The sequence below is a fragment of the Sceloporus undulatus genome, chromosome 5, assembly GCF_019175285.1.
Source record: "Sceloporus undulatus isolate JIND9_A2432 ecotype Alabama chromosome 5, SceUnd_v1.1, whole genome shotgun sequence".
Taxonomy (NCBI): domain Eukaryota; kingdom Metazoa; phylum Chordata; class Lepidosauria; order Squamata; family Phrynosomatidae; genus Sceloporus; species Sceloporus undulatus.
This window is the reverse complement of record NC_056526.1, coordinates 62,277,492-62,291,011: the sequence shown is the minus strand read 5'-3', so window position 1 is coordinate 62,291,011 and position 13,520 is coordinate 62,277,492. Positions and strand designations below refer to the sequence as shown.

The 13,520-nt window shown below is 42.0% G+C and overlaps 1 protein-coding gene across 2 annotated transcripts in view; it reads right to left on the bottom strand.

Annotated features, from left to right (window-relative positions):
• Positions 1-13,520, bottom strand: part of SLC38A1 (solute carrier family 38 member 1) — a 74,237-nt gene that overhangs the window by 22,499 nt on the left and 38,218 nt on the right. For both annotated transcript variants that reach the window (XM_042467249.1, XM_042467250.1), the window contains 3 exons: positions 12,041-12,133; positions 10,095-10,176; positions 8,240-8,322 (listed from right to left, as the gene is read on the bottom strand). In XM_042467249.1, the coding sequence (XP_042323183.1) occupies positions 8,240-8,322; positions 10,095-10,176; positions 12,041-12,133 (258 nt within the window). The remainder of the gene's footprint in view (positions 1-8,239; positions 8,323-10,094; positions 10,177-12,040; positions 12,134-13,520) is intronic.

Sequence of the window (13,520 nt, the reverse complement as noted above, 5' to 3'; positions counted from 1 at the left end):
TCCCAGAAAACTGACAGGACAGAGCTAAGCACTCTCTGACTCCTCAAGTCGTGAAAACACAAAACATTCCAAAGAAATGTACAAGGGCTGTGCAATTGGCCACCTCCGGCCCTTTAGTTTTGCATCAGCTGTAGACTGCCTGAAAGTGTAATTCAAACTAGTCACAAAACAAATGCAAAGGGTTCAACAGAGGCTTTTCCTTTTGTTAAGCCACTGTAAAAAGCCAAAAACCATCTGAAAGTTCTACAAGGTACAGTGTAAGGAGCTAAAAGTCTTCTCATACAAGTGCGGCAAATTGTTAAATTTTGGCAATGGGTCTTCTTCTGTATGTGTTCATCCTACTTCTTTTCACTTGTGCAATTAGCCACATGGGCCTCAGTCAGAGAACAAGGCACTCAAGTCCACAATCATGTCAATACCTGCAGCCCCTGAACCAGGCTGTGAATATGAAGCACTAGTCTTCAGCAGGAAAGCCCTCGAGCATCAGAAACCCATTGGATGTTTGTCCTCTATTGAGTGAAAAAGATCCACAAGTGTAAAGAAGGGCTTTAAACTTGGAAGTTTAGTTACTCTAATGATAAACTAAAGCATCAAGTAAAACCTTTAAAACCACTAGGAAAAAAAATACCAGCAAGTCATAGAAAAGCCACTTGTATACAAGATAACCCTGGGACAAATTAAAAAGACAACATTTCCAGCAACTCATTCTGTCATCACATGTATTTTAGATACGTAAACCATTACAGTTTTATGCTAATGATTTCTTATTTTCATTTTAAATGATATATATGGCTGCTTTCAAACTAGGGATCATAGAACAAAACAGGATAATAATGCAAACTAAATGTTAATACATACCATTAATAACACGTTGAAAACCAATATAAAAATGAGGGGAGGGAGCAGGACACCGACAAAAACATTTAAAAATCGATACCTAACATCAAATGACTCCAAATGAAAACAGATGTAAATACAGTGGATCTTTCAGTAACCACCTCATGATAACCAAATCCATGGATGCTCAATATCATTAAATACAAGGCAATAGTAAAGGGTGGTTGCTTATAGAAGTGGCAAAAAGTGAAATTGTACTTATAGTGATACGTTCATTCCCGCAGATATAGACCCAGCATCTGCTTCTAATAGACACAAAAAAAAAACCCACAAACCAAACCTGGCCCCCTGAGGGAGGGATATACCCAACTTTAAGAAGCTGGTTATTCCACCAAAGGAAGACAAACCATTGGACAGATGGGCCAACAGTTCAACGAAGTCAAACACTACAAACCAGAAATAAATATGCAAACCAGAGAACATAGGTTATACCTGGATCTGCTGATAGCACCCAAGGGTGGGCAGGGATGCTGGGACCTGAGCTGCTGCAATAAATGTAACACATGGTAGAGTAACAAAATTCTTTTTTCCCAGGAGACAAAGCCCATCTTCCTGAAGAAATGGATTACGGCAAAGTGACCCCGCCCCCCAGAATAGGGAAGGAGTGGGAAAATTAAACGGATGATCCGTGCATCACCTGCTGGAAAGCATCCTGCTCCCAAAGGCCACCCCATGACTGGAAGACATCCAGCTTGTATTCGGATGAAGGGGGAAGGGGAATATCCGGTTGCTGCTCTGCAGATTCTCTGCCAGAGAAGCATTGGGGTGGTCATGCTGGTGGATGTGGCTGCACTCCTGGTCGAACGTGCCATCACAGTCCTCCTGAGGGATCAAGGCCCAAACATATCCTAGCAAGGCCCCAATGCATCTCGATCCATTTACTTCGCTTGAAAGGGGACACTTTTCTTCCTAGGAACAATGGCTGAAGAAGACCAAAAAGGGAGTCCAAAAGTTCTGAAACATCGGTCTTTTGATTGAAATCTTGATTGCAATTCTCTACATTGAGCCATGTGCCAATCTTTCCAATTCCTCCGGATGAACAGAACGAAGGCATTAGAATGTCCTGGGAGACATGGAAGCTGAAGTGACCTTCAGCACAAAGGAGGGGTTTGCATGCCATCATTACGAATTTATTATTATTTTTTTATTAAACTTTATTTCTATCGCGCTGTACTTATACACAGCGCTGTACAAAAGTCGGTTAAATTAGGAGTAGCTTAAAAAGCCTTGCCAGGCGTACCTTCTAAGATACTACAATTTAAAAGAGGACTAGTACACTTACCCATTTCGAAAGGAAAAAAAACAGATAAAAACATTTCAACTATCAAACACATCCACCTCCACCTAACTATTGTCAGGACAGCCAGATAACCCTCACAAATTCCCTGAGAGCCCGCTTCCCTACCAATATGGTTTTCAGCTCTGTCTTTCCGCTGGTTAGCGGACACGACTGAGCCCTGTTGCATGCGGAGGAAGAAAGAAAGGTTCAGGACATGAGGGGCAGCTAGGGAAGAAGGGACGGATCCGGGAGGGGCAGAGAAGATCCTGGGCTGAGATAGGAGATGATTTTGGTACCAGAGCGGAGCGTGCGCAGTAGGGATGTCGAAGCGCGAAGATCAGTTACATAAAGAGGGGCCAGCCCATGCGAGCTTGAAGGTTCAGTAACAAAAGTTTGTACCTGATGCGGAAAGGAAGAGGGAGCCAGGAGGAAGACAACAGAGGGCGAATGATCATAACGGCTGAGCGACGTAAAATAATCGTGGCAGCTGAATGCTGAACCGCAATTAAGGGGTGGAGGGGTGAGAGAGAGGACGCCCTGCCCGGAGGAGGTTTACAGTAGTCTCGTCTTGAGACCCCCTAAGGCATGGACCAGTGTTTTTTGCGGTTAGAAGATTAGAAGCTGAGAGATATGGACGGATTTTGCGATATTATAGAGAAAATCTACAGACTTTGGCTCTTAGTCCGATCTGTGGGATAAATGACAAATAGGAGTCAAAGATGATTGAAAACCGCGATCCGGGCTTCTGGACCGGCTGGATAGAAATGTTCTTGATCAGAATAGAACGGGTAGTGAAGGTGGCTTGAGAGGAAAACAAGAAGCTCGGTCTTGGACATATTGCGCTTCCGACGCCGCTGGTTACATTCCAGTGGGAGACCAGATGTTAAACAGGATGACACTGTGCTCTAGTCTGGTGAAAGGTTAGGGGTGGAATGTACAGTTGGGTATCATCGGCCCGTAAAAGCGGTAGGAGAAACCACCAAGCACTGATAGTTTCAAGGGGAGTGTGTAAAGCGGAGGAACAAGAAGGGGAACCCAAACCGATGACCTGAGCGAATCCAACCGATAAGGGACAGAAGACCTGAGTCTGACACCCGCGACCACTGAAAAAGATCGATCTGAACAAGTAATGAGATTGAACCAACGAGAAAAGGCCCCGGGACAGAATCTGGACAGAAGATGCCACAGGTCTTCTCTTGTGGACAGGAGCCCTGATGTGCTGGCTGTCAGGAAGAGGACCTTCCAAGGCCCAATGTTTCAAGACCGAAGGGCTCAACTGTCGGCCTTGAGGACTGTGTGGGGGGTCCCAAGAAGGGAATGTGTCTCTTGTTGGGGTGGTACTTTGATGGTCATGCCCTTAAGTAGACTCTTGATGTGAGGATGAGATGCCAACCTAGTTGCCCTCTTATGCAAGTAGAATGGATGTAACGCCGTCACCTGTCTTTTCACGGTGTTAGGCCACAGCCGCGCTGATGCCATCCTGGAGGAATTGCAGCATGTCTGACACAGAGAAGTGAGGTGGTTCACTCTCCTAATTTTACACCACTGAGAACACCCTGAAGGTATGTTTGTAGATTCAATTTGTGATGCCATTGGAAACAAGAATGGACTCGATTCCTCCAGAAAGTACCCAGCCTACTAACATCTGTAATTCAACCTCCAGTCGTGAAGCTGTCCCTGACTAGAAGGTCTGTGCGCAGAGAAAGAGGGAGCCTCTTGAAGCATGTCCAGAAGTTCTGAGAGCCACCGGATCACTTCAGGCCATCCTTCCGTATCTTGCTCAGGACCCTTGGAGAGGACAGAGATCGGGGGGTGGGGGGAATGCATAGACTAGGGATGCTTGCCACCAGAGATTGAGCATGCCAAAGGGCTACGCCTTCTCTGTCTTGTAACAGGAGACAACCTCGGTTAACTTTGCATTCACCGGCGAGGCGAACTTATCCATCTGAGGCCAGCCAGGTGTTTACGATCTCCTGGAAGACCTTTGGGTGAAGGCTCCACTTCCCTGGTTCCAAATCTGTCCTGATCAACCAGTCAGCTTTGAACTCAGCTCCCTGTGGAGATGTTCTGCTTCCAGGCACAGGAGATTTTCTCCACCACTGGAAAAGGGTCTGGACTCTCCACCGAGGGTTCCGACCTCATGCCACCTCACAGTTCAGGTGCACCTTTGTGGTAATTGTGTCTGTCCGTATAAGGACTGTCCTGCCTCTCACTATCGAGGAGAAGGCTAGCAGGGCCAGCTTGGCAGTCTATCTCCAGCCAGTTGATGCTTGTAGGCTGTTCCTCCTCCGACCCATCTGCCCTGGTTGCAGTGTGCCCCCTGCCTCTCAGGCTCATGTCTGTGGTGATCTGTACTTGCTTCAGCCTCCAGATGGGGCATCCCCACGACACAGTAGGGAGATTCCACCAGTGCAGAGAGTACAGGACTGTTGAGGGACCTATTTCAAGGATCTCTCCTCACAATGGCCTCCTGATGGGGAGGAAGCAGTGACCATTGCAGGTGCTTGGCATGGACACTGGGCTCAGGGACGACAGATCCATCACCACAGTGGGTGGCGCAGGGGTAAATGCCTGTACGCAGCCATTCACTCAAAACCACAAGGTTGCGAGTTTAAGACCAGCAAAAGGGCCCAAGCTCGACTCAGGCTTGCATCCTCCGAGGTCGCTAAAATGAGTACCCAGGACTGTTGGGGGCAAATTAGCTTACTGCTAATTAGCTTACTTGCTGTTAACCGCTATGATCTTTGGGAATAGAGGTATATAAATAAAAAAACACACACAAAAAAACAAACAAACAATCATCATGCCCTGTGGCTGGGCCAGGACCAACTGCCTGGTCTTGGGCTGTCCAAGGATTGTGCACACGGTCCAGCGGTAGGGATACACCCCCCCCAGTCTATTCAGGTTCAAGGTGATGGATATTCTACCCCCCCTTTAGGAAGCCAGTCAGAGATCAAGAGATCTCAGATCATTGAGTGGTTCACTCAATGATCTGAGATCTCTCCTTGACATCTCTCTGACTTTATGGAGGGTACACCTGTACCAACAGATCTCCAGGTATAGATAAACATGCAGCCGAGTCTCTCCAGTGGGTCACCTGGGTCGCCATGATTTGTGAAGACCAGAGGGCCAAGAACAGTCTGAATGGCAGGCCTGTATTGGAAATGCTGATTGTCATAGGCGAAGTGCAGGAAGATAATTCATCCGAGTGGATTGGAAAGAGGAAATAGCTATCCCGGAGGTCCAATGATGAAAGAAAATCTCCTGGCTAGATTGCTTCTAGGATGGAACACAGAGTCTCTCTACAGAACTTTCTCTTCTGACAAGAGTTTAAACCCCTGAGGTTAAAATGGTCCTCCACTTTCCATTCTTCTTTGGCACAAGAAAAAAGTCACCTCTATGACCAGGGCACTGGTTCTTTAGCATCAACATTCCAGTTCTTGAGCCAGACTGGCGGTGGACCGCAACCACTGCAGCCTGAGCTCTGGAACAGAACTACACTGCTACAGGGTCCCATTCAGCCATGTAGGGCTGAGGCCAGAGCAAGCTTATTAAGGCTCTGCCTGAGATGGGTGTCCTGGAGGGACACCTCCTCAGTAAATCCTATATTCATTGAATGTACACCCTAGCACATCAAGGCAGCACTGCTGTGATGACAATGCAGTGACCTTGTGGCCTTCTTAAGGGCCAACTCCACTTTCTTCCAAATGTGTCCTACTAGGCGCGTAGGTAGGAAAAAGACTGGCTTCCTAAAGGGGGGGAAAGCTGGTCCCACAGGGGGCCAGGTGTGGTTTGTTTGTGTTTTTTTTCTGCCTATTAGGGAGCAATGGGAAGAGCTACCCTTCTTCAGAGGATGGGACTTATCTACTGGGAATCAAGCTTGATTGTCAAAGCTGTGATTGGCTGAACTTGTGGATATGGAGGTGCCGACTGTAATCAGATTTTTAGAAGCACATTTAAAAGATACCTGACTGGATTAAGAATATTTTCCATGGGGGAGCTCCAAAGTAACGAAACCATGACCAAGAAAGCCTGACTGCTATTCTCTTAGGGGGATACAAACCGCCATATAGTTACGTATAGGATACGTACTAGGGTTAAGGGCGGTGCTTCCGCACCCCTCTAACCCTAGTACGTATCCTATAAGTACAAGATGGCGGCGCCCCTTCTATATGGGCGCCGCCATCTTTACGTACTGGACGCATAGCTCCAGAGTGTCGCGGCGCCTATGACGTCACGAATGCCCAGCGGCACTTCGCGACTCATCAGTGCGCTGCGAAGAAGCTCTGAAATGGAGCTTCTTTTTTGCTCCACGTGGGAGCCGCGCAGTTTGGCTGCTGCGGCTCCCGCGCGGAGCAAACGGCGGCGGCGGGACGCGCCGCAAAGCGGCGGTTTGTATCCCGCCTTAGTGAGTGATCCATGAGCAAGACCTCGAGTCAAATCTTAATAGTGAGGTAGGCTTCTATGAGTAGAGATGGTTCTTCATAACTTGGTACCCAATTTACTTAGGATTCTGATGGTTAACAAACAGTCCTTAAAATTGGGGCCAGAAGTGCATTATCAACTATTACATTGCTACTGAATCTGTATTTATATATTCTGGTTGCTGGGCTGCACGCAACAGGGCAGCTGCTTTCAGCTAATGTTTCCAAACCATACATCCTAATTTACTGAGGACATCTAAAGATTTCTTTATATGAAGGTTCTACTTCAAGTCAGTTTAAAGATAAAGAAAACCTAGCATAGGAACAGCAGATCTTTAATGTGCCCATCAGCATTGGTTCCTGGAAGCAGCGGCAGTCAGGAACACAGTCAGGAACACAGGTCAGTCATCCCTAGAATCGAGATTGCTGTTTAAATGATTATTTTATACTTACATCTATGAATATATGTAAGCATATGCAAATTGGTACCCTCTTATGTTAATTTAATCTATTTGGCAAGTTATAAGTGACTAATCTTCAAATTTAACACTGCATAGAGTTCATGACAGTACTACTGAAAGGTGTCAAATATTTGTTTATTTATTGAATTTTCAAATTACTGTGGGGATGTCATTTCATTTCTTTTGTCTGAGGCAACCACTTATGCTACTCTGAAAGAAACATTTTCTTCCTTTTACAGGCTCAACCAGGAGTGCTACCCATAGTTATGAAAGTTTATTATGTATTTTAAGTATTTTTAAAAGTCTGGCTGAACATTTTAGCACTGAGGAGGAGAGACTGCCAAGAACATTAATTAAAGAACATGTTTTGAACTGAATAGCAGGCAGAGGCTCTTGATTGCAAAGACAATTTTAATTGTTACAATTTGAACCTATTTTCAAATGAACAGTGAAAGTTTTTACTGGACAAAGGAATTCTGTTAAATCATCTTTAGAGAATGAAGATAACTTTTAGATTGAGCAGTCTTGACTTTTGGGAAAGAAAGGCTGTCTGGAGACTTGACAGCAAGAGGTAGTTAAATGCTGAACAACTAAATACTATGAATTTGTGCAGACCAATCTCAGAAGGGTTGGCAGAAAGAAAAGTGGTGAGGTGAGAGTATTCTGGGCCAGGGTTGGGAAAATGCCCAAGTTAGTTTTCAGAAAGAATATTACCGTAAGTCTTATGAATTTTCTGAGGTTTTTGCCCATCTTAGGTTTACATAGAATTGCTCATACCCATATTAATATTTGACAAATAGATTCCTTATTTTTATATTTATCTTAACCGTCTTTATTTTGAGAATAATATGTATTTTGTGTTGATGTTTTAAACAAGCCTACACTATTTATACTGCCCTAGGGAGTAGAATTATTTTTTTTTTCTGGCATGTAATCAGTGCTCAAAAATAGACATGTCAAAGGGACACTTTATTTTGTCTCAGGTTCAGACAGTTAAACGTATTCAGATGGAACCAAATGGTAACTTACACTTCTTTATTATATGGTTCTCTATGCATTGTTTACTCTGAGTCAAAGAACAGAGGGTAAGAATTTGGAATCAGACATTTCAGACTGAGTGCACCTTGAATATTAACTCTTAAAAACAATACTTCACTCAAAAGATAATATATCCTTACCTAAATTCTTAAGAAGGCATAATGGAAGGATTATACAGAATGTCACTGTTACAACAAGAACTCGCCCATCCACATACCATGCCCTGTAAAACATTTTCAAAAAATGTGTCACCAGAGAATCACTTTATCATCATGGATGCTTACATTTTATTTATTTTTAAAAAAAATCAGTTAAAACAAGACTGAATAATCTATAGATATATTAGAACAGGGGAGGAACATGTTGCCCTTGAGAGGTTGTTGGATTGAACAGTACAGGTAATGACAAGATATCATGGAAGATGCACATCAACACCACCAGGAGGGGCGCATATTCTCCATCCCTTTCTTAGATGGTATAAGGAAACAGATTTAGCTATTGGTTTAAAATGATCCTCAACTGAATCTGGGCCACCAGAGCCTGCAAACATAATATTTTCACTCAGTTATTAAGAAAAGCATTGCTTAAGAGCTATGCCAGGGAAGGAGGGCAAACCCATGCCAATTGGCATTAGATATGATCCAAGCTGTCAACACAGGAAAAGATTGTTCAGACAGGCAGACAGCTCTTGCAATACAACATTTTTAAGGGCAACTATATTTTAAAGCCATCCGAGAGCAACATCACCTATCATAAATAAAAATTCATGCTGCTGGGAATTTAATATATCTACTCATTTCTCTATGACTAGAAATCTGCTTACTGGTATGTGCCCATAGGAAAATAGTTCAGAGAGAGGACTGCTTCCCTACCACTCCTTCTCTGGACCTAGCCCATCTGGTCAGCTATTGGGAATTGGCATTGACACAGTGAATGTAAACATCCCCTCAGCAAGATGCTGGCACCTCCAGAGCCTGTTTCAATCAGGCTACACAGAAACAAACTTGGTCATTTTTGCATCTTATTATGAAAAATTATTTTGAGTTATTTGTCTTCAAGTGTGAATGCTGTTAATGGAGAAAGCAAAGCAAAGGGGAACACTCTTAATCAATTATATCTCCAGCAATTTCAGTATTACATTCAGGGCCATAGAAGACATTATTGTGGAGGACATAGAAAGCATACAATATGTGCCACATCAGTCTTTGTATGTTTGTTAAAGGAACAATTTTTAGTTTTGAATATAAGCTTCACCATATCTGGGCAATGTCAACTAAAAAGTGAAAGAGAATAACTAACAAAGGAACTACCATAATGATTTTGAGGAAAGCAGTAAAATTGATAGAACTATGCAGAACAAGAGAAAAGAAGGCAAATATGTTTAATTTGCATACTTTGTGCAGCGCATGGAATGGAATTTTTCATGGCAGAACTTGGGTGACTGCATATACCCTTTGCTGCACCACAAATAAGTCTTGAATAGTCCAACTGCAGACATGAAAAATGCAAATAAACACTTCAAGACTAATTTCTTTGCTAGTTTCATCACTGCATGCAGATCTGTTTTCATTTCTCTAACCACATTATTCATGTAATGTTTATGTGACTTCTGTGTAGCTACAGCATATGAAAACCTTTTTTTAAGGATCTTATCCAACATTTGAAATGTTCTGATGGAAAATAATCCTAATATCCCATAGATGAATTGAGACTTTACAGTGAGAGAAATGTATCAAGAATTTAATATTATAAAAAAAAGCCGAATCTTTGGTTGACTGTTCTAGTTTTTAAAGACTTTCTTTATAGTGGAACCAAAATTATCATTTTAGGTTATATTGTCTCTCCCTTTCTTTATTAATTCCATTTATAGCCCTGATGTGATATATTAACATGGTGGGCAAGATGCAAATACTTCTATTACTAGATGATTTTTGTAAGCCCCTGGACTTAAGCACAATAAATTCTTCCCATCAGCAAATCACAAGTTAAACTTACCAAAATGTTTCTTCTTCTCCCATAAGAAACTTTATGGCAGCAGGTAATTCATTTTTAACAATGAAGAGATAGCTCAGCATTGCTAAAGAAAAGAAATTATTTTTTAAATAAAGTGACAACATGGATTTTCTCCATAGTATTTTTCAGGTTCACTTCAAATGAGACTTCAGAGGAGTTACGATAACCATATCTTGGGTTAATAAACCACAATATAAAAGAGTTTTTAAAGATGGTACATGTAAACAACCTCTTTTGCAGGAGCCAGAGTACAAACTAGGAAGTTGTGAATTAACATAAATTTCCCATGTCATCCAAAACAGGAAACTCTGATTAGTAATTTTGGGGAGGGGAGGACAGGACAGAGGCAGGATATTAAACCATCTTCAAACGATGTTAATCATAATTTTCCAGTTTGAATACAATGGGAAACCAGTTAATTTAACATTTCTCTATTTGTTGCCATGTCATGCAACCAGATTGTGGCAAAGCAAAACATTCATTCATATCTCAGGGCCTGAACAGACAGGCCAAAATAAAGCTGCTTTGGTTCACTTTGGAAGTATGCTATTTAAATGATGCATGTGTCCTAAGAGGGCCGGAAGCCGCACCAAAGCCACGCTCCAGTCCTAAGGACAAGAACGCAGCTTTGGTGTAGGTTTGGGCCTCTTAAGATGCATGTCTCATTTAAACAGCATACCTCCAAAGTGAACCAAAGCAGCTTTATTTTGGCCTGTCTGTTCAGGCCCCATATTTCTTTTTTTTTTTTTAAAACCTTATGACTGTCTGAATGTAACCAATGTATATTCAAATATGAACCCCTCCAATAAAAACAAAAACAAAAAATGCACGCTCTAATTAGGCTCAGGCACAATTTCCTTGGTCCACTAACACCACAGATTATTGATGTGGGAAAGAATGATGAGGTTAAGCATTTCTTCTACTACATACCTAGTTGGTGAAAAGACTTCCTGGTTTGTTAAATTACAGACATCTCACCCAGAAAAAGTAGTTTAAGTAGTAGTTACAAACTATGATGACAAATAAAAATCAAGCTGTGATAATTTTGCTTTGTAGGGATTGCTTTAACCACATCTTCTTAGCTCAGGGGACACTGGAAACAAAAGGCAGAAAGCAATTGTTGCACTATTTGTGTTGGCCCAGATATGTTACATCTGTATCTGGCCTTTGTGCACACTGATTTGCATTTTATATATATTCATTCTGAACGGCTTGCCCTTTTAGAATATATATAATCAAACGGTTGAACCTATCTCATTTGCTATTTAGGTATATTTTTAAAGAATGAAATAATTAAAAATGCACATTTGAATTCAAATAAACAGCATATGTATTTATTACTAAAAAAAATCCTATCAAAGTATAAACAGTCTAATTTGAAGTCATTTTCAGTCTGTTGTTTATGCACCAAAAAGTATTTACTGCCTGAGATAGTATTACAGTAACTATATAACTGGGACAGCACACTCATTAGCATGTGCTACACAACAAAGTCCAAAGAGGCAGGACAGCTAAGAATAGCTCCTTCACCCAAAAGTTATTCCACAATACATTTTTATTTAAGAGGGGGGATAATTTGACCAGAGATCCAGCATGGCGTAGTGGTTTAAGTGCTGGACTGAGACTCTGCAGACCAGAGTTCAATTCCCAGCCTGGTCATGAAACCCAATGGGTGACCTTGGGCAAGTCACACGCTCTCAGCCTCAAGGGAAGGCAATGGCAAACCTTCTCTGAACAAATCCTGCTAAGAAAACCCCATGATAGGTTTGCCTTAGGGTTGCCATAAGTCATAAATGTCTTGAAGGCACACAACAACAACAACAACAACAACAACAACAACAACAACAACAGCAATTTAACCAGACTTTAAATTTCCAAAGTTCTAAGTGCATCACTTAATTTATCCACCTATGTCACATTTTATTTACCTCCAGTGTTCTGAAGAGATGTAGATCCAAAAACAATAATTTTTCCTGGAGTGCCAAAGACTTGCTCACCAAGCTTTTCATATACCATACAGCCTAACAAATTAATTTTGAAGAGAAGATAGAAATGAATTCATGGCAGGGAACAAGAAAGTCAAGTCATTTAAAATGTTTGCATCTGTGTGCTTACTAGAGGCAGTCAAGCAGAAACAGGTGTGGAAGTTAGAATTGCCACTTACCTTGTCTGATCTACTGTTTTCTTTCCTATAGACTGATATGCTCGAGTTCGACTTCATTTCCTTTCATTTCTATTCCTTCCACAGCCTCTTGACCTAGTCATGTACCCAAACCCAGAAGAACCCATCTTTCTCTACCCTTAACACTCCCTCTTCACAGCTGATTCCAAGGAGCCCACTTTCATACACCAATATGAATCCCAAAGGAATTCTTCCCCTCCTGTCTCTTCCCTATTTTCTCCTAATGACTTTGCTACTTATTTCATCTCTAAGATTACTACTATTCACTCCGAGACTGTCCCTCCTGTTTTTTCAGCCATAACTAACTGTCATGCATCATCGTCTAAACAATTCTCTGCGTTTACTCCTGTCTCTTTGGATAAAGTCTCTACACTTCTGAACTCTTCCAAACCTTCAACTTGTTCTCTAATGTTTTGGAACAAGTTGTTTATTCTCACTGTCTAGAGTTTCTTGAGACTAACTCCATTTTAGATCTTTTTCAGTCTGGTTTTCACCCACGGCACTCTGTAGAGATGACTCTTACAAAGATATGTGATGGTCTCTTGCAGGCCAAGGCAAATGGCCTCTATTCTCTTCTTGTCCTCCTAGATCTATCTGCGCCTTCTGACACTGTTGACCACTGTTTTTTTAGTTGTTATATTCTCTGACCTTGGGTTTTCGGATTCTGTTCGTAAGTGGTTTAAATCCTATCTGTCCGACAGATCTTTTGCAGTAGTCACTAGCGGTCAGGTTTCGTCTTCCGTCCTGCTCTCTGTTGGAGTTTCAAAGGTCTCTGTTTTGGGTCCCCTATTGTTTTCTCTCTACAACTGTCTTTAGGTAAGCTAATTAGTTCCTTTGGCTTTTCTTATCATCTGTATGTTGACAACACCCAGTTGTGTCTTTCCACCCCTGATCTTTTTTCGGGTCTTGAACAGCAAGTATCTTCTTGTCTCAGTGCTGTTTCTCAGTGGATGTGGCACCAGTGCTTAAAGCTCAATATGTCCAAGACTGAGCTTTTTATTTTTCCTCCAAAGGCTACTGTTCAATACTCCTTTTGAGTTCTTGTCGACAACATCTCTATTTGCCCTGTCTAAGAAGCCCACAGTCTTGGTTTAATTTTTGATTCCTCCCTGTCATGTATCCCCCATATTCAAGCTATAGCTAAGATATGTAGAATTTTTTTCTTTATAAAATCACTAACCGTGGCGTGGTTCATCTCCTCTTTATCCAGCTTTAAAACTGAGTTA